Genomic DNA, 20,060 nt, shown 5'->3' with positions numbered 1-20,060 from the left:
AACGCCTGTCATGTAGTCAACGGAAGCTATCGGTAGTAGCTGTTGTAATAACAGTAGTGACAATAAACTCGAATCCACACCCTCCAAAGCAAAAAAACCTACCATCAGAGCAGACGTCAATTTAAACAGCTGACATCACATCATAAACACGTAGCTCAGGGCCGGGACCAACATGGCAGGTCATTACCGGAGCCAAGAGGAAATAAAGTTCAGCAGGACCCCCTCCTGCCTCCCTGCCCCCGTCCCCGCACCCCATGCTCTTCAGGTAGATCCAGCTCAGCCTAGGCAGAACTCAGATGGGCAGAAGGAAAAGATGGAAGGGCAGGAGAGGAAGAGAGTGGAGTTGGGAAGGACTGGCACAGGGCTGTAAGTCCTGACCAACGTTGTCTCCAGCCCCCAAAACAGTGCTGGGGACAAAGCACACTTCAGTAATTGCGGCTTGGACTCAATGAGATTACGTGCAAAGGGCTGGGTTAAGACAGTACCTCAAAAAGAAAACAAGAGCTGGAAATGGGAGGAAAATGTACAGAAAGCTGCAAGTTCCCGTGGAAGTAGGATTAATCCAAAGTGCCTGCCTTTCACACAGTATGCCAATACATATCTTGAAAGGATGTGTATAAATATGTGCAAATATTGTTCACATATTCATACCTCACCTAGTTCCACAATGAATTTTGGAGCAGCATATATTAAAAATGCATGCAGTGTGACCACCTCATTAATAAAGTACAATGATGTATGTCAAACCATCAAACTGTTTGCAATGGATGAGGTCTGTCCAAGGCAGAGAGATGATCTTGTAGGAGGTTTGACAGTGAATTTTATGAGGCAATATATTTAATTCAAAAATGGGAGGGGGAGTTTGTTATTAGCTGAGAGATAAAGAAAGTAAAGGCAGGAGTTCCCGTTGTGGCGCAGTGGTTAACGAATCCAACTAGGAACCATGAGGTTGCGGGTTCGGTCCCTGCCCTTGCTCAGTGGGTTAACGATCCGGCGTTGCCGTGAGCTGTGATGTAGGTCCCAGATGCGGCTCGGATCCCTCGTTGCTGTGGCTCTGGGGTAGGCCGGTGGCTGCAGCTCCGATTCGACCCCTAGCCTGGGAACCTCCATATGCCGTGGGAGCGGCCCAAGAAATAGCAAAAAGACAAAAAAAAAAGAAAGAAAGAAAGTAAAGGCAAAGAATTTTATTTTATTTATTTTACTTTATTAAAAATATATATATATATATATATTTTTTAGGGCCACACCTGCAGCATATGGAAGTTCCGAGGCTAGGGGTCAAATCAAAGCTGCAGCTGCTGGCCTACCACAGCCACAGCAATGCCAGATCCTTAACCCACTGAGCAAGGCCAGGGATCAAATCTGAATCCTCACGACATTCTATCAGGTTCTTAACCCACTGAGCCACAAAGGGAGCTCCGAGCAGGAACTTTAAAGCGGGGAAGAATCTTGGGATAATTTCCAAGCAGTTCAGTGTACCGTTGAGGAAACTGAACTAAGGTGTCTGACCATCACAGTCCCTCTGCCAATATCTTCACTTCCAGGTGGTGCTCTGCCCTGTTGTCCATACAGAAATCCACAAAGCAACAACAAAACTTCAGCGGGCTAGGAGTTCCCATCATGGCTCAGCGGAAACGAATCTGACTAGCACCCATGAGGACGCAGGTTCAATCCCTAGCCTCGAACAGTGGGTCAAGGATCCGTCATTGCCATGAGCTGTGGTGTAGGTCACAGATGTGGCTCAGATCTGATGTTGCTGTGGCTGTGGTGTAGGCCAGCGGCTACAGCTTTAATTCGACTCCTAGCCTGGGAACCTCCATATGCCGCAGGTGCAGCCCTAAAAAGACAAAAAAAAAAAAAAAACCTTCGATAGGCAAAAAAATATATATATATCATGGAAGGCTTTAACTGAATCGCTGTTACTCAGGGTAGGTATTTTTTAAAGGCTTGGAAATCAAACCCTGTCTTATTCTATCCAAGTGGCAATCTGCAGAAAATCGAGGTAATTTGCAAGTGGGCAGTTTCTGCAAACAGATCCTTCCATACTCATGGAAGGCGTTTAGGATGCTAGGTGGCAATGAGTGTGTATAATCTGTGCACAGTCACCGTCCCCACCCCAGGCCTGCTAACCTACTAGTGGCATCTGCGTAGGATGGGCCATTGTCCTGCCTAACAATACACATGGACGTAATATCTTTCCACATTTGAGCACATCTCCCAAATCCTATTTCAGAGAAACAAAAAGAGCTACATTGGCAATGGATGTCCCTGTGTCTTTCTTTCTTTTCTTTTTTTTTTTTTGTCTTTTTTGCCATTTCTTGGGCCGCTCCCGCGGCATATGGAGGTTCCCAGGCTAGGGGTCTAATCAGAGCTGTAGCTGCCAGCCTACGCCAGAGCCACAGCAACGAGGGATCCAAGTCGCGTCTTCGACCTACACCACAGCTCACGGCAACGCGGGATCCTTAACCCACTGAGCAAGGCCAGGGATCGAACCCGAAACCTCATGGTTCCTAGTCAGATTCATTAACCACTGCGCCACAACGGGAACTCCCCCCTGTGTCTTTCTGTTGTTACTGACACTGAACTAATGGATGCATATTTTAACAGCTGGTAAGTATTCAATAAGAAACTAAGAGAGAAGGCTGGTATCTAGAGACGGTCTAAGTTTAAATCACCAGGGAAAAATACTGAGAACAGCAGCAGATAGCTCTGAATCTTGATTAAAAAGTGAATTTTCGAAAGAAGTCCCTGTATGCGATCATTCCCAGATTATGGCTCTAATGATGATGGACCCTGCGGGGCGTATCAGAAGAGGTGACCTCACTTTCTGGACTTCCTATGCTTTTGCAATAATGTTAATAACATCTCATAAATAGGAATGAAAACAGTAGCCAGAAAACCCTATCTATTGACCCGGACATACATATTCTTAGCTCTCCGCTGGCATCTAAGCACATTTAAACCTGACTCGGGAAAATAGACACTTTGGAGACACTCTCTGGGAAACTCTCCTACTTATTCCTTTTAACCAGGAGCTTGGCATCCTGGGAATCTTGGTGGCCTTCTACAAGAAACTTTGTCTTTAAAATAAAAACCATTTATTTTATTCTGAGCCGCAACAGAACAGTAGCTTCAAAGAGAATTGAGTCAATGGGTGACATTTATCTTTAGAGCAAACGGACACAATCTTCTCTCTATCGTGTCCCCTTTCAGAGGAGCAGTGTTGCGTGTGCTGGGGCTCAAGGTCACATGAAAGAAACCTCCTCCTCCAGTGTCACCTCTCTTTGTGGTGGGTGTGTGTGTGTGGGGGGGTCTATCAAGTGGTGGACTCTTTAAGGAATTAAATACACCATGACCTGGCAATAACAGAATCCTGTGCAAAAAAGACGAATAAGGCCAGACCTAAAAGACACTTCTTTTCCATGGACTTGCCTTGACCTAAAGAAGGTCAAAGAAACGCTGGTGTCTAAATGACTCAATACAGGACTGGCTTTTCTAGTGCATCCTGCTTTGTAATTTCAGAATCAACCTTCTATGCCCTTTTTGCAACATTGTGAGAAACAGCTTTAAAATATAAGCCCTACTTGAAATCGGGATGGTACATCATTTATTTTTGTGGATTTCTTTCTTTCTTTCTTTTGGGGGGTGGTTTATTTATTGTTTATTTAAATCTTTAGGCTACAGAAACTTTTTCCCTGCTGTGAGAAGTCTGTCCACCTATCTATCTTAGCTTGACTTAAACTAAGATTTCTTTCTAAAGTAAAGGAAAAAAATAATAATGAGAAATGTTTAGAAACGTGGGTCACAGCTCTCACTGCATTCCCGCAATGCTTTTTACTTTTTATCCTTTTTTTTTTTAATTTTTTTGCCGAGCCCCCAGCATGTGGAAGTTCTGGGGCCAGGGATCAAACTTGCGCCATCGACATAACCAGAGCTACAACAGTGACCACGCCAGATCCTTAACCCACTAGGCCACCAGGGAATTCCCCATAATGCTTTTGGGATAAAGCCAAGTTACATCCAAATCCAGCCCCCTGAAACCCTGAAACCAACAGTGTAGTGTCCAGAAGTGGGGGACAGGGAGGGGGCAGATGGAAAAGACCCACCTTCCCTTCCAATCCTCATCTTCAAAAACCAGTGATCCGGAGTTACCACTGTGGCTCAGCAGTAACAAATCCGACTATTATTCATGAGGGTGCAGGTTCGATCCCTGGCCTCGCTCAGTGGATTAAGGATCCAGCGTTGCTGTGAGCTGTGGTATAGGTCGCAGACGAGGCTCAGATCTGGTATTGCTGTGGCTGTGGTGTAGGCCGTCAGCTGCAGCTCTAATTCAACCCCTAGTCTGAGAAATTCCATATGCCAAACTTGCAGTAAAAGCAGCCCTAAAAAGAAAAAAAAAAACAAAGAAAAAAAAAACACAAAAACCCAGTAATCCCAGTAACACCAACAAAATCATCTCTCCAGGATACAAGGAGAAATAACAAAATCAGATATTCTATCAATCAGATATTCTATAATCCAGTTAGAATGGTGGGAAGTGATGATATTCATTCTAAGTGAACAGTGCACAGAGGCACCCCCTCTCCTATTTCCAGTTCAGGCCATAAAAAACAGAACTTGTCAATTGACCTAAGTATCCACTGATAGATGAAAGGATAAAGATGGGGTACATATGGTACAGTGGAATACTACTCAGCCATTTAAAAAAAGAATGAAACGATACTGTTGGCAGCAACATGGACAGATCTAGAGATCCTCATATTACATAAAGTAAGTCAGAAAGAGAAAGACAAATACCATATGATATCACTTATATGTAGAATCTAAAAAAAAAATGACACAAATGAACCTATTTACAAGACAGAAATAGACCCATAGACATAGAGAACAGATGTGCGGTTACCATATGGGAAAGGGGCAGGGGCAGGATAAATTAGGAGTATATGATTAACAGATACACAGGACAATATATAACATAAACAACAAAGATATACTGTTTAGCACAGGGAACAATATTTAATATCTTGTAATAACCTATAATGGAAAAGAATCTGAAGCTGTACACTTGAAACACAATATTGTAAATCAACCAGTTTAATAAGTTAAAAAAAAATTTGGCGTGCCCACAGTATGAGGAAATTTCCAGGCCATGGATCAAACCCAAGCCACAGCAGTGATAAAGCCAGATCCTTAAACTTAAAAATTTTTTTAAAGAAAGAGAACTTGAATTTAGGATGTGCCCACATTGATACACAGAACATTCTTCAAGGAATCATTTGCAAGAGCCGTTGTGTGCAGGGATCTTTCCTTTTGGGTAAGTTTTACAAAATGAATGATTTTTTCAATGTAATTACTCCATCAATGGAGCCGCTTCGCCAAGTCCTGGTTTGTGAACAGAGGCTTATGGAAAATGGGGCACACACTCCTGTCACTCAGCAAGCGGGGTGCAGAGTTCCAATCTGAGACATTCCTTTCCCTCCTCTTTCAATATGAACATTCTCACTAATTCCAATATCAAGTGTTTCAGCAACAGAATAAACTCAACAAAGAAAAAAGAAAAAAAAAACAATCTTATAGATCTCCATATTCGATTCTGCTGAGAAGCCTGTGGCGATACTGACATGGATTAAGTGCATTTAAACCAATAAGTGAGCACATCTTTGTCTCTAGAGTGTAGACCCTCTAACAAAACAAGACTGCCAACAGTCTCATCCACCCTGGAAGCTTGAGACCCCTCTCTCCTCTTTGCATGCATCTAGTCACTGCAGTGAAAAGATTACACACTTCATAACTATTGCTGGTTATACCCAAGACACTTTAAAATGACAAAGTCATTACCGTCTGCCTTCAGGAGACAGTTTTATCAGCTCCCTCTTTCCAAGTCTTCAGCCAACTAAAGTTTATTATTAATTTTGAATAAGCATTTCCAAGTAACTAATATCCAGGTGGATTTATAGTAGGAACACCATTAATTCAGTTATTCAATAATCAAACCTTTATAAAGTAACATTTGACATAGATAGTCATACCTCTATTTCTGCTGCTAGCCCTAAATGAAATTTCTGTAAACCAGGAGTGATTTATTCCCTTGCAAAATTACCCCACTCGCTCTGCTCGTCTCTGTTTCCTAATTTTAGCCATTTTTCTCTTTATTTCACCAGATGGCAAGGTGTGAAGTGAGGGGAAAGGAAACTCGAATTGATAAACATGTCAGGATTTTATTGACACTCGAGAAACCCTGGAGTGAGCAGTTTGGATCACTTAAAGAGTCATAAAAGTTCCAGATATCCATTTTCCTAGTTCTATTCTGCTGTTTACACAAGTTTTAAAGTAATTATAATGAGTGCATATAGCTCACTCAGCAATTTAAATGGAAATTTGTCATAAATGCATCAAATGGATGTTCGCTGTGATCGTTCAGTCAATTATTTGCCATTCTAAGCACTTGTCATCAGTGTGGCTGCAAATGATCAGAAGTTGGCGAGCCGCACACAATGGCAGCGTTTACACTGATGAGGACATACACAGCCCACTTCCTGTTCCAGTCTGGTAGGATATCCTTAGAGACATCTGAAACTCCATACATCCATCTCCGGGACCCTGTATTTATCATGGGCACAATTTAAAAAAAAGAAAAAAAAAACACACCCGTACAAGAAATGATGTTTCCACTGTGACAACTCAAGTGACTAAGTTTCTCCCGCAGATGAATAACTGAATGTCCAGGCTCTCTAAGACAGCCGCTTCGCCTTTGGAAAAGACCGTCCCCACAAGGAAAACCCATGATTCACATTTTCCACATGCACATTCCTTCAGAATCTGATTGGACTGGAATAAAGTAACGCATTTGCAGGAAATGCCTTGATTACATTCAAATGCCCATACTCTTTAGAGTTCTCCTATGACAAGAAGTTACAAAGAAACAGGGTAAGTGAAGAAGGCTTAAATTCCACCAAAAAGAGCCCATAAGAAATGCTAACATAAAAGTATACAGTGTGATAAATTAGGGCAGGCTAGTTACTGATTATGCAAAAGTCTATTTGTGATGAACACAGTAGGACAGTAAGCTTTCTCTTGTCAGCTGTTTCAAAAGAAGTAAGGTTTTCTCCCCCTCTGCTCAGTAACGCCGTGCACTCCATGACAAAGATGCTTTGATCTTCCCCTGTTAAATATTGTGTGTATGGACCCAGACTGAACTTGGTAAGAAAAAAAGTATCATTTCTATGAAAGGGAGGAGTACTATATGTCTCAAAGATGAGTCCTTACCTTTCAAAAATCAAGCTATAGGTGACGTCTTTGTGTCACACATACGTGAAAGACTGCTAGGCTGATTCCTCAAAGTATTTTGTTGTGCCCTAGCTTTTTTTTCCCTTTTCCATTCCCTTTCTTTTTTTCTTTTTAGGGGGCACCCATGGCACATGGAGGTTCCCAGGCTAGGGGTCAAATCGGAGCTGCAGTTGCCAGCCTACACCACAGCTCACAGCAAGGCCAGATCCTTGACTCACCAAGCAAGGCCAGGGATGAAACCCACGTCCTCATGGCCACTAGTCAGACGTTTAATCTGCTGAGCCACAATAGGAACTCCATTTTTTTTCTCCAGCTTTTTTATTCCTGCCTTGGATCAGATGGGGAACCCAAGAAAGAAGGCAAGGAATCAGACATCGCAATCAACAGGCAGAAAGACTTACAGGACGACGGAAAGGAAAATATCCATACCTGCGTTGGAAGGTTTAGACACTCGTCCCTTCGGAACGGGGAGTAACAATAATTCCAAGGATTGTGGTGGTGGCGGCGGTGGTGGAGGCGGTGGCGGCGGAGGTGGCGGGGTTACTTTTTCTTGCTTCTTCTCTGAAGGCGGTGGCGGTAGGGGGTCCTCAGGCACCAGTGATGATTTCTCAGCCAGAAGGGTCCCGGCAGCCCTTGCTGCGACCTCTTTCAGAAGGGCCGCCGAGGAGGTCATGGAAGCCAAGGAAAGGAACGAGCTGGCCGGGGGCGGGTGCTCCTGGCCGGGGGTCAAGCTCCTCTCGCTGACTTTCTTGGATAAAGCTGCCAAAGTGGAACTGGCAGACTGGGAGCTGAAAGGGGAGGAAAAGGACTCAAATCGCATGGTCTCCTCCGTCCTGGTGAGCGATTTGTCCTGCAGAACGGCGTTGGCGGCAGCTTTCAGTTTGAGGATGGCTGAATCCGGGGACAAGCCGCAGGTGGTGGTTGAGTTTGGCAACCACTTACCTTGATTCCATATAAAACGGTTACTTGGAGTGTATTGGTCATTCTGTTCCTGCTTCTCGGCCAGCTTCCTGGCCAGCACGCTGAGCTGCTGGGCGTGGTGGGCCGGCGGCGAGAAGGAGAGGTTGGAGCCCACGGTGACCGGGGACTCCACCCCGCCATTGGCTGTGGCTGCGGCATCGAGTTTGAGGGACCCAGCCTCCAGCAGCCGCCTCAAGTTGCTGCTCAAGGGCTTAGTGGAGCCCGGAGAGTCATCTTCACACAAAGAGGACACACCGGGGGAGAGGTGATCTTGACACTGCAGTGGGTCTCGCAGGACCTCACCGTCGAGCGCCACCAGCTCCAATGTGTGACTGCTGGGGGTGGCGCTTCCCAAGGAGGTGTCCGGGGAGGTGGACTGCTCCTGGATCCGGTCCTCCAGAGACAGCTTGTAGTTCTCCTGGACTTCTCCATAAGAGGCTTCTGACGGTGTCTCTGAAGAGTTCCCAAACCAGGGTTCTCCTTCACTGAGCTCTGCCTCCGCCTCTTCCTGCCTACTAACATCTGGGGGAATTAAGAAGAGCAGGTTTACTGCCAGAGCCAGTGACACACAAGCCTGAAGACACACAAATGGAGCTGTGGACACGCTTCCTCTGCCCTTCCACCCAAGGACCACACAGAAGACAGACCCAAGCTTAGAGAACTGTCAGGGGCTGAGTCAGACCGTCCTGCTGAAGCCTGGAAGGAAGCCGAACAGGCCAAAATAAAAACACACCCGGCTTCCACACACGTTCATCATGCTCGTACTTATTCCAGATGAAGTGAAATGGAAAAGGAAGAAAGAGAAAAATGTGGTAGAGAAGAAACTAGATGCAGCAACCACTACGTTCAGTGATGGGGAAATGGAAAGGAGCTTGTACTGTGGTAAAAACAACAGCATGGTATCTTTAGGATGGGGTCAGAATTAAAGAGGCAGCCTGACACCAGGGGGAGGGCGGGGGTGAAGGAGTGAAGGATTGGGAGTTTGGGATTAGTAGATGCAAACTATTACATATAGGATGGACAAACAACAAGGTCCTACTGAATAGCACAGGGAACTATATCCTTGATAAACCCCAATGGAAAAGATACAAAAAAGAATATGTGTGTGTGTGTGTAACCAACTCACTTTGCTGTACAGCAGAAATTAGCATAATATTATAAATCTACTATACGTCAATAAAATAAATTAACAACAGAAATAGAGGCAGCCCAGCAGAAGGGGAAACACGGCCATGAGACCCAAGGCAGAAGGACGCCGCTTCCCCACTTTCTCACTCCACGACCTCAGGCAAGTCACTTAGCTGGCTTGATATAAAACGCAGTTATTTTTAAGTTTACCAAAACCTGTAAATAACACCTGCCTATTACATATTATAACAACTTCATGGAGTTCTGAAGTTTCAGTCATAATGAACATGTGACCATGCTTTGAAAACAGTCAAGTACTATGTAAAAATGAGATCCCATGAGCAAACTCCACTCTCATTCTTAAAGGGACAATCTCTCCCACGCTGTGCAAGCTGCTGGTTTGAGAGCCCTCGGTTCCAGTCCCCAACACGCCTGCCACTTGAACACAGGCAGTGATCTATTCCCCCACTGCTGCCGTCACTGCTCCCCCAGCGCTGGTCAGGCGGGATGGGATGCTCTGCCCTCCCAAGAGCACTTGTGGGCTCTGTCACTTTTCCATCTTGGCTCAAAATATTCTTCTATCTGGAATAACGATAATAATGATCCAGAAAACAGAAAACCTGACAGTGCAATTCCGCCCATCCTTCAACACCCAGCTCAAAGGATTCTTCCTCTTGATTCTCACTGGAACTCTCAGTCAGAGTTAATCTTTCTTTTTCATTCCTTCACTCATTCCGTCAACAAATAATGAGGGCATTCCTGCTGCATGTCAGGCGTTGTACTAGACTGTTCTAGACTGAGCCACTTGGACCAAAGATCTGCCTTCTTGGAGTTTACATTCCAGTGGAGGATGGCGAGTGTTAAACCAAATTCATAAATGAGTAAATCCTACAGAAAGGCAGAGGGCAATCTTTATTACAGAAAAAGACACAGAGTAGGACCAGGAGGTTTGGGGGTAACAGGTAGAAGGTGAGTTGTCATGTTACATAAGGTGGTCAGGTGAGGCTTCACTGAGGTGGTGACATTTGAGCAGACTTGAAAGAGGCCAGTAGTTGCTCATGCAGAATCTCTGGCAGACTGGCCCAGGCGGGGGGGAGGGGGGGGGAGCAGGGGTGTCACTGTTAGTGCCCTAACGTGGGCACTTAGCTGGCATGTTCATGGACCAGCAAGGACGCCACTGTGGGGAGAGTGGAGTTTGTGTCAGAGGAGTAGGAGAAAAAGAGAAATATGGAGAAGGAGAGAGAGAGAGAATGTGTGTGTTGCAAAGGAGAGAGACTTGTGCAACTGGAGCAAATGGGAACCACTGCAGGGGCAGGGGCAGGGCAGTGACTTGATGTAACTTTCGAAGGTTTGTTCTGGCTACCAGTGGAAGAGAGAATGCAGCTAAAAGGGTGGGAGAGCAGGGAGGCCCGCTCAAGGCGGTTGCAGGTGGTGAGAATCAGCCAGATTCTGTGCATATTCTGAATGCACAGCCAACATTCCCTTCTTCTAAATATTAGTATTACATTATTCTAAATGATCTGTCTACTACGGGCTTATCTTCTAAAAAAAATAAGGGTTGGTGTTCCTTGAAGGCAGGAATTGTGTCTTGTTATCTACAGATACCAAATATGCCTAGCACAGTGGTCCCTAGCAGACTCCAATGAAGGGTTCGGGATTGAGCCACAATTCCCCACTGTGCCAAGTTTTGCTATATAACATGCTGTTTCCTTTCCGAATAGAAATGGCCAGAACTACTAATGTACGAACTGCAAGCTAATACATTGATCTTCCCGTGCTCTTTAGAGAAGAAATGTCACAAATGATAAATTCTCTTTCACTAAGTTCTGCAACTCCTTCCTGAGATTCCTTATTAAGTTATCAAGAAAATATAAAATAGCAAATGGAATTTGCTGGAAAAAAGCAGATAAAATTGGATTTTCTCTGTTAAAAACAGTCTGGTTCCTTGTGATTTGCCACATTTCCTTCTTCCCACTTGATTTCAACATTTTTCATCTTTCCTGAAATCAGCAGGACCCTGAACTCATCTCTCCAGTGCCTTCTCACAAAGATGCTTTTACCAAACACCAAGCGGTCAACATCGATTTCAACAACAGGGCTAACTTCATATTCCGCTGGCAAACCACCTTTCTTGATTTCAGATTAAATATCTTATTTTTTAGACAAACCACATGGGAACTAGCCTATGAATAAAGATTTTAAATCACTACAGTAAGACTATATAAACTAGTTAACCAACAAAGACCTACCTGTAGAGCACAGGGAACTATATTCAATATATTACAATAACCTATAAGGGAAAAGAATCTGAAAAAAAAATAAGCATATATGTATGCATAATTGAATCCCTTTGCTGTACACCTGAAACTAATGCCACAATTGTAAATGAGCTTCAGTAATAAAAAGTAAAAATCACTACAGTAAGAATAGCTGACGATCTCATTGAAGAACCTCTCCTTTGATCTTTTTAACACCCACTAAATGAACTAACACAGGAAAATAAATTACTCAAAAGTAAATACTGGAGTTCCCTGGTGGCTCAGCGGGTTAAGGATCCACCATTGTCACTGCTGTGGTGTGGACTGGATCCCTGGCCCAGAACTTCTGCATCTTGTGGGCAGTTTAAAAAAAAAAAAAAAAAGTAAATACTTGTAGATTATGTTTCTGTCAAACTTTAGTGGCTCCAGATAGTCAAAACTGGTCTAGATTCTTATAGTATGGGCCAATTAACAAGGAACATAAAATTGGGGTTTTGAAAACCCCCAACCACCCAGAATTACAACCACATCCATGTCCAGTCTTGTCATTTTACAGAAACTCTGACATACTTTAAAGGTTACCTGGTTGGATCAAAGACACACAGCTAGCAACCTACTGCTAACCTTGGAACCAAGAACCCAAATCTCTCAACAACCGGCCCAGGGCTCCTCCTCAAAACCGCTGCAGCATTTGGCAGATGCCCTTTAAATGGCAACTTCTAGTAGGATCTGTCCTTTTACCCTGAGTCAGCCTTCCTTCCACCCGCTGGAAACAGAAATCAGCAAGAGAATTCTCACTGCTAAGGGCGGTATCCACTCTTTATTTTGAGATAAACCATTAAGAGGTCAGTATCCATTATTCCTACACTCAACTCTGTCCATTCCCTCTCCGCCATCAAAAAAAGACTCAACCGCCTAAGGAATTCAGCATATCTATGGGCAAAGCCCCAAAGGCAAAGCTGAATTTCCTGCCCCCTCCGCACCCTCAGAGAGCAAGAATCTTCCTCCTCAAAACCTGATAAAGAGATGGGTCAAAAACTAAAGAGGTTGTCAATTCAGGCTCTAATCCCATCAAGCAGTGATAAGGAGATCCAAGCGTCCAGGAAGGATAAAAAGAGCTGATACTGATACGTACATTTAAGGCAACTTCTCCAACCTCGCCAAAACACAAGCCCAGAGCAAGCCAACAAGCAAAGCATTTCTTAAACAGACCAATTTATATCCTTTAAAGTACCTGGATATTTCTCAACCATCCATTTCTCTGTGCTCTATGGACACACCACTGAGTGTGTGTGGGTACACTCTCTTCTGGACAACAAGAAAACTCAGTCACATAAAAAATACTTTTAAGCTTATAATACTTGATTAGTCACTTTTCCAAAGATGCTGCTGCTGAAATCAAGGCTATTCGAGTACTAAACCACCAAATAAGTGTAATGCATGCCTAAAAAGAATCAGACCAGAAACCCGAGAAGAAACACACCTGAAATTATTATCATCACCTGAGGTCAAGCAAGAGTTGAGGGATGCTCTCAGAGACATGAATGCAAGAGAAATGGGGACCTGCAGAGATGAGAGAAAAACCCTAACAGGGTCCAACAAAGCTTTCGGTTCATAAAACAGTGACAACAAGGATTTTCTTCCCCCAAAAAATGTTGTTTCCTTTCTGTTGGGCTACTGTTTATTTTCACATACAGTTTCATCCAGGACGTGTTCCCTGGTCCAGTTTGGGGGAGCTCCCGTTGACTGGGACCTGCAGGACCACCCTGGCCCCCAGCACCTTTCACGCTGCATAATGAGAAAAGATTCTGTCAAGGACAAGCTCAAACAGACACAGTCCTGCAATCTAGGGGATTAATTTGTCGGCCATCGCAAACTTTATGACAAATGAGGCTTGACTTTTGAACCTCTTTCCCAATTTGAGGAAAAAAAAAAAAAGGCCCCGCCCCCCACCCCCACCTTGGGCAGAGAGACAACTCCGTTTCCCTGTCTGTCACCAGCAAGGAACACCGGCGCTTCATCACAGGGCACCGCACACACCACCCTCCCGGAAATGCTCCCAGAGCATCCATGGTGGATTTCACAGCTTTCCTAACTCAGGCTCCCTGGGAAGCCTCAGAATGGCCAATGTAAATAACTCCTTTTTAGATAAATTATTTTTAACCTCCAGAATAGGAAGCTATTTCCATTGCTAATTTTACCACAACCCATGTCTCTGACAGCCAGGTTCACACTCATTCCTGTCAATTTTACACAACAGTCTGTTTGTGGGGTTTTTCCCTTTAAATCAGAAACCCAGAAAATTAAGAATAGAAATGGCGCAATTACAGAATGAAAATATGTTGAATGCATTTTGTTTCCATGTGGCAAATATTTCTCCTTTGGGGAAAACAAAATTCCACTACCTTCTAAACATATATTTATTATAAACACATTTATTTATAATTCAGTTCTCATGCAGAGAAACTGGGTAACTTGAGATCTGCAACTCTTGCTGCATTTTTTTTTCAACTCACTTCCTTTTCGGTTTGACGGTTTTAATCAGATGCATTTAATTGGACTGATATTCAACTCAGAAGGTCCATGTTCAGAAGGAATGTAAGTGGAGAGACAGAAAGATATAAGGAGTCACTTATTAATTTTCACCCCTTTGGCTGAGGTTAAAGCGAGGGGAGATGGAAGCCTAAAAGCCTCACTTCTAAGTAAGTCTACCCACAAAACACTCTCACCAGTAGGTCTACATGAATCTAACCAAAAAGTTTTGAAGAGAACCAGGATTAAGCTCTCAGGACTTGCCTGGATGGAGCTGACTCATGGACACTTCGGGAGCCAGCACCCTCTTCTTGTGCCTACAGGTGTGATCACCTGGTCCCTATAAACTTCAGGTTCATTTTCATCTAAAAATCTTCCACATTTTTCCCTTTCCACCTAAAACATATCCACAGCTAAAGAGGCCACACAGTTGTCATTATTATCAGTTATACCTAGAATAGCTACCTTAAATCACACAACAGATATTTCCTTGCAATAGTATACAAAAGAGTTCTATAAAATTTAAGAAGAGGTGTACAAAAGCTCCTAGTAAAACCAATGTTAATAATTGATTTAATTCAACATTCACTGAGCATTTACTACATTCTGAGGCAACAGGGAGCCTCAGAGAAGCAACAATTTCTAGGCCAACAGTTTATAAACCAGCAAGAGAACAAGCGCTGCACAAGCACATGAAACACAGTGACTGGTGCCATCACAGAGCAAGAGTCCTGCACGCATAAAAAAGCGAATGATTAATTCCACTTGCGCAAGTAGCTTTGGAAAGGGACTTCAGAGGATGAAGATTTCAAGACATTGGAAATTCACTTAGAAGAGGACTTGCTCCTCTGCAAACTATCAAACAGTATGAAATAGCCCAGTCATGGAGTCAGCTAATATGCTGGTGACCTATGTTAGATAAATTCACCTAAGGAAAATGTTTCAGATTCTCCATTCTTCACCGTTTTGATTGTTTGCTTGCTTGCTTTTTAGGGCCAAACCGGTGGCATATGGAAGTTTCCAGGCTAGGGGTTGAATAGGTCTACACCACAGCCGCAGCACGCTGGATCCTTAACCCACTGAGCCAGGCCTGGGATTGAACCTGCATCCTCAAGAATACTAGTCACACTCCTTACTGCTGAGCCACAAGGGAACTTCCCATTCTTCACATTTTAAAAACATACCATCTGTTGATTTCTTAAGGGCAGATTTGACCAATTACCTTTCTGTAGTTTCAAAATCAAACCACCAGGTTATAAAGGCCTGAGGCAGGACTGAGTCAGTCACGTTTGCACTTCCACTAGAAGCCTGGCTGGCCATAGTAGGGGAGGACGTGAAAGCCAGGACTGCGGGGAAGTTAGGTGTCACGTCGTGTTCTCAGGCCCCACCTCAAACACAGGGTGGAGCACCATGTTGCTAGTAGCATCAGCGAGGGTGTTGAAAGCACACTCCGAGCTCCCTCTCATTTGCCTCTAGTCTCTTCTAGAAGGTTAGCCTTCTCCTCTGGGGCCGTCTTTCCCAGGAGACTAAAAACCTAACTGCACAGCTTATGCGTTTAAACCCTCAATGACGCACCACAGGAGAACGGTCTGTCCCCCCTCTGATTGGCCTGCTAGAAGGAATGTTCTGCTCCCTGGACCTATCGCTGAAGCCAGGGGGCGGGCTTTCCTGATGGCTCAATGTGGGTCACAGAAGAAAGGTGAGGGAACTGGCACCAGGAGGACAAAAGCAGTGACCTCTATAATGTTGAATAAAGGTTTAGTATTCTGCACATCAAGCTGTTCGGAACATAAAACATCTTCATTTAGGCAGGTTTACTTGCCAATTTTTCATTTGTCCCTTTGTGGCCGGAAAGCCTCAGCCCATCCTTCACACCGGTTCTTAGCGCGATGAAGAGACCTCTCAGGGGTTCGAGGCTCCAGGTCCACAGACTGAGCAACGTGCGCGTGCCAGCAATCGGTTCCGGGGGACCAAGCCTCGGAGACCAAGGTCATGGAACATCGGTGCGGGGCGGGGAGGGGAGGGGCACCCATCACCGTCAGCGTGGCCAAGAGGAACACGTAAGACCTGCTAGTTATTTAAACTGACAGGGTGGGGGGAAAAAAAAAGGAAAAAAAAAAAAAAAGAGTTCCCGTCATGGCTCAGCAGAAACGAATCTGACTAGGAACCATGACGTTGTGGGTTCTATCCCGGACCTCGCTCAGTGGGTTAAGGATCCGGAATTGCAGTGAGCTGTAGCTGTGGTGGAGGTCGCAGATGCGCTCGGATCCCACGTTGCCATGGCTGTGCTGTTGGCCGGAAGCTGTAGCTCTGATGAGACTCCTAGCCATATTAGAACTTCCATATGCCACAACTGTGGCCCTAAAAAGCAAAATAAATAAATAAATAAACTGCCAGGGTGGAGAAGACAACCAGATCCCTGTCACCAGTCCAGCTGGGGAAAAGGCGCAATGCGGGCATGGGGAAAGGAGAGGAATCTAGAGAGGATAAGCATCCTAGCAGGGCAGCCTCCTGGGTCAAGATGAGCATTCTGCACACAGCAGTGTTTGCAAATTATTCATGGTAAGGGCCCATGAGGAAAACAAAAATAGCACAAATGAACACCTTGCTCCTTATCTTCCAAGTGAGTGCCAAACAGTATCTCCGCCAATTTCAATAGTCTCCTATCAACTTGCCAGATCTTCCAGTGATGGAGGAACTACCCAAGCATCTCCATCCAAACTGCCCATCTCAACATAAATAGCAACTCCTCCATCCCTACAACTGCTTAGACCAAAACTCCACAGCCAGCCTCAACTATCCTCTTTCCCTCACACCCCACATCAAATTCATTCACGGATTCTGTTGGTTCTCCTTTCAATGCACATCCCAAATCTTGCTACTTTTCACCATTTCTACCACTGCCACCCTTACTGACAGCACTGCACACCTTGACTAGACTATGGCAGGAACCTTCCGGCTGGTCACCTCATTTCCGATTCTTACCCCGCTATTTTTACTTACTTACCAGCAGCCAGAGTAAGTTTTTTTTAAAATATCATGTCCAATTCCACTACTCCCATCCCCAAAGCCTCCACAATGGCTTCTCACATTTCTCAGAATAAAATCCAAAACCCTTACCTTGACGTCAAGGCGCTACATAATCTGTATCCTTCCAACCTCAGCTCCAACCCCTCTACCTTGAAAATAAGGTAGGCTCCTGCCTCAGGGCCTTTGCATGTGCTATTATTCCCTTTGCCTGAAATCTTTCCCCGCCCCCAAAAGAGCCACATAGCTGGTTCCCTTGATTCCTCAGGTCTCCCCTAAATATCACTGTTTATTAGAATCAAAAGCCCATGAGAGCAAAGGCTTTATTTTGCGTGCTGCTGTATCTGCAGAATTTAGAATGGTACCCAGCACTGAGCGAGTGCTCAATTATTTGTTACATGTAGAAATGAGAAAGAAGGGCTTAACAATCAGAAAGGCAGCCCTTGTCAGTACCAGAAATGAAAACTGTTTTCAAAATTTAAAAATGACAATTCTATTTTTCTCATGTGAGTCAAACAGAGAATAGGGAAAAATAACCTGTTTTTTAAACTTTTCTACCAGAGCCTCCGTGGCGACCAAGAAAATGCAACAGCACCCTAGGAAAACATAAGCTTGAAGTTGAACCCCGCCCCAGGAAACCCCAAACTTCTTTTGAGTTTTAGCTGAACATTTCAAGTGAATTCTGCACCCCATATTACAGCTGTGCTTGTCCTTACTTATAGGGGGTGTTTCTCACCAACCATTCAAGAACATTTATTCTCCTGGAAGGTGTCTTTCTGGACACCCACTTACTTTAGAGAAATATGTACCATACTAGGAGAAGCAAGAATGTATGGAAGGTATGTAGCACAGTGTCAAGAGTTCACTAAGGGGCAGCTGTCATTGTTATTACTATCAAAAAACAACACTTGCCCTGTTATCCCACTTCAGGAAGCAAAGCAAAAGCCCAGGATAACTTCCCAGGATGGTACAATGGATCTGTAGGTTATCAAGAACTATACCTCTATTTGCTGAAGTTGACCTTTGTCACAGGAATTACTTCAGCAATGGAAAAGCCCTAGAGATCTAGTACACAAGCCAAGCCTCTAGGCAGAGGCCCAGAGAGGGCTGGCGATGTGTCCAAGGTCTCAAAAGGATTCACAGAAAAGGCGGGACTTGGATTCAATGGCCCAGTGAGAGGCCAGTGCCTCTACTACCAAGTCACTAGGTGATCATCGCAGCAGGTTCCCAACAAACATTTGCTGAATGCGTGAACAATCATGCAGAAAGCACTGGACATGGATCTGATTCTACACAAGGTTTTTTTAGGGCCACACCCAAAGCATATGGAGATTCCCAGGCTAGGGATGGAATTGGAGCTGTAGCTGCCAGCCTACACCACAGCCACAGCAACACCAGATCCAAGCCGCATCTGTGACCTACACCACAGCTCACGGCCTCACCAGATCCTTAACCCACTGAGCAAGGCCAGGAATGGAACCTGTGTCCTCATGGATACTAGTCAGATTCGTCTTCCACTGAGCCACAATGGGAACTCCTACACGAGGTATTTTAATATGCATCAGCAAATTTGATCTTCACAATAGTTGTACTTGGTAGCCTCTACTCTCTTTGTTTTACAGACCAGGAAACCAAGCTTCCAAAAGGCTCACTCAAGGCACATACTTAGTGACAAAGCAAGGTTGAAGCTCAAACCATCAGAACATCTGACAGAATATGAGTAGGCGTGACAAAAATGTAATTTTTCAGGTAACCAAAAAGTACCGAAGGACCGTCACATAGTCAACATATTTTTATTTCATTCTGATGGGATTTAAAAAGGCAACATATTCAAACGAGATGCGTGGAACATAATAATCATGTTGGTAACATGATTATTATGTTCTGAGATGTGTCTCAAAGCTCCTGGGACTTTTTAGCAGCTTGCCCCCATATTAATGGCCCCATGCAATGGTATTTTAAGCTCCTGTTCCTACTGTAACCGTCCTTTTGAATCTTTTTTCCCCCTCTATTAGGCTCTCTGAAGAGCCCCTTCCTTCTAAATTTGCGGCTTTGAGTCTGCCATGACTAAATAACAAGCACCAGGCCTATGAAAACTGCGTGCAAACCAAGAATGAAAACCTAGTGTCGTGGGCTGAATTGTGTTCCCCAAAAAGATGTGAAGTCCAGCCCGCAGTTCCTGTGAATGTGATCAGTTTTGGAAAGAGGGTCTTTGCAGACAGTCAAGTTGCAATGAGGCCATTAGAGTGGCTCCTAATCCAATATGACTGGTGTCCTTATAGAAAGGGGAAATTTGCACACAGAGACAGACAAACACAGGACGCGTGGCCATGTGAAAACTGTAGTTATGCTCCCACAAGTCGAGGAGCTACCAAAAGCTGGGAGAGAGATTCCCCCCCTTCCCCCCCCCCCGCCCCCCGACCCCACAGCTCCTTCCTGAGTCGCCAGAAGGAGCCTGGCCCTACTGACACCTTGATCTTGGACTTTTGGCCCCCAGAACAGTGAGACGACACATTTCTGCCATTTGACCTTCTTTTGACTCATGGGATGACAATATCCGCTTTGTTTGTATTAAATTATGGCATATCATTGTTACACAATCTTATTGATTAAAAATAATTATTATTTTTAAAAAACCCCTTTTTTTGGTCATTTAAGCCAACCAATTTGTGGTACTTTGTAATGGCAGCTCCAGAAAACGAATACACTGAAGTTTGAATGAAGGCCTGAGACGTTTTTCTGGGGTTGTTCAGCTCTGGATTCTAAACTGTAGCCTCGGTTGGTACTGCAGTTTTCGTATGAGCTAGGCTTTATTGCCCAAAACTGACCATCCTGCCCTTCAGAATGAAGTCCCCTGAGGGAAGCTAC

The 20,060-nt window shown here is 44.4% G+C and overlaps 1 protein-coding gene across 4 annotated transcripts in view; it reads right to left on the bottom strand.

Moving 5' to 3' along the window:
• ZNF827 (zinc finger protein 827) overlaps positions 1 to 20,060 on the bottom strand; it is a 187,000-nt gene that overhangs the window by 141,062 nt on the left and 25,878 nt on the right. For all 4 annotated transcript variants that reach the window (XM_047798519.1, XM_047798520.1, XM_047798518.1 and 1 more), the window contains exon 2: positions 7,717 to 8,769. In XM_047798519.1, the coding sequence (XP_047654475.1) occupies positions 7,717 to 8,769 (1,053 nt within the window). The remainder of the gene's footprint in view (positions 1 to 7,716; positions 8,770 to 20,060) is intronic.

This window comes from Phacochoerus africanus, chromosome 10 (genome assembly GCF_016906955.1).
Source record: "Phacochoerus africanus isolate WHEZ1 chromosome 10, ROS_Pafr_v1, whole genome shotgun sequence".
Taxonomy (NCBI): domain Eukaryota; kingdom Metazoa; phylum Chordata; class Mammalia; order Artiodactyla; family Suidae; genus Phacochoerus; species Phacochoerus africanus.
Note: the sequence above shows the minus strand (reverse complement) of the source record. Positions and strands in the feature narration are given on the sequence as shown.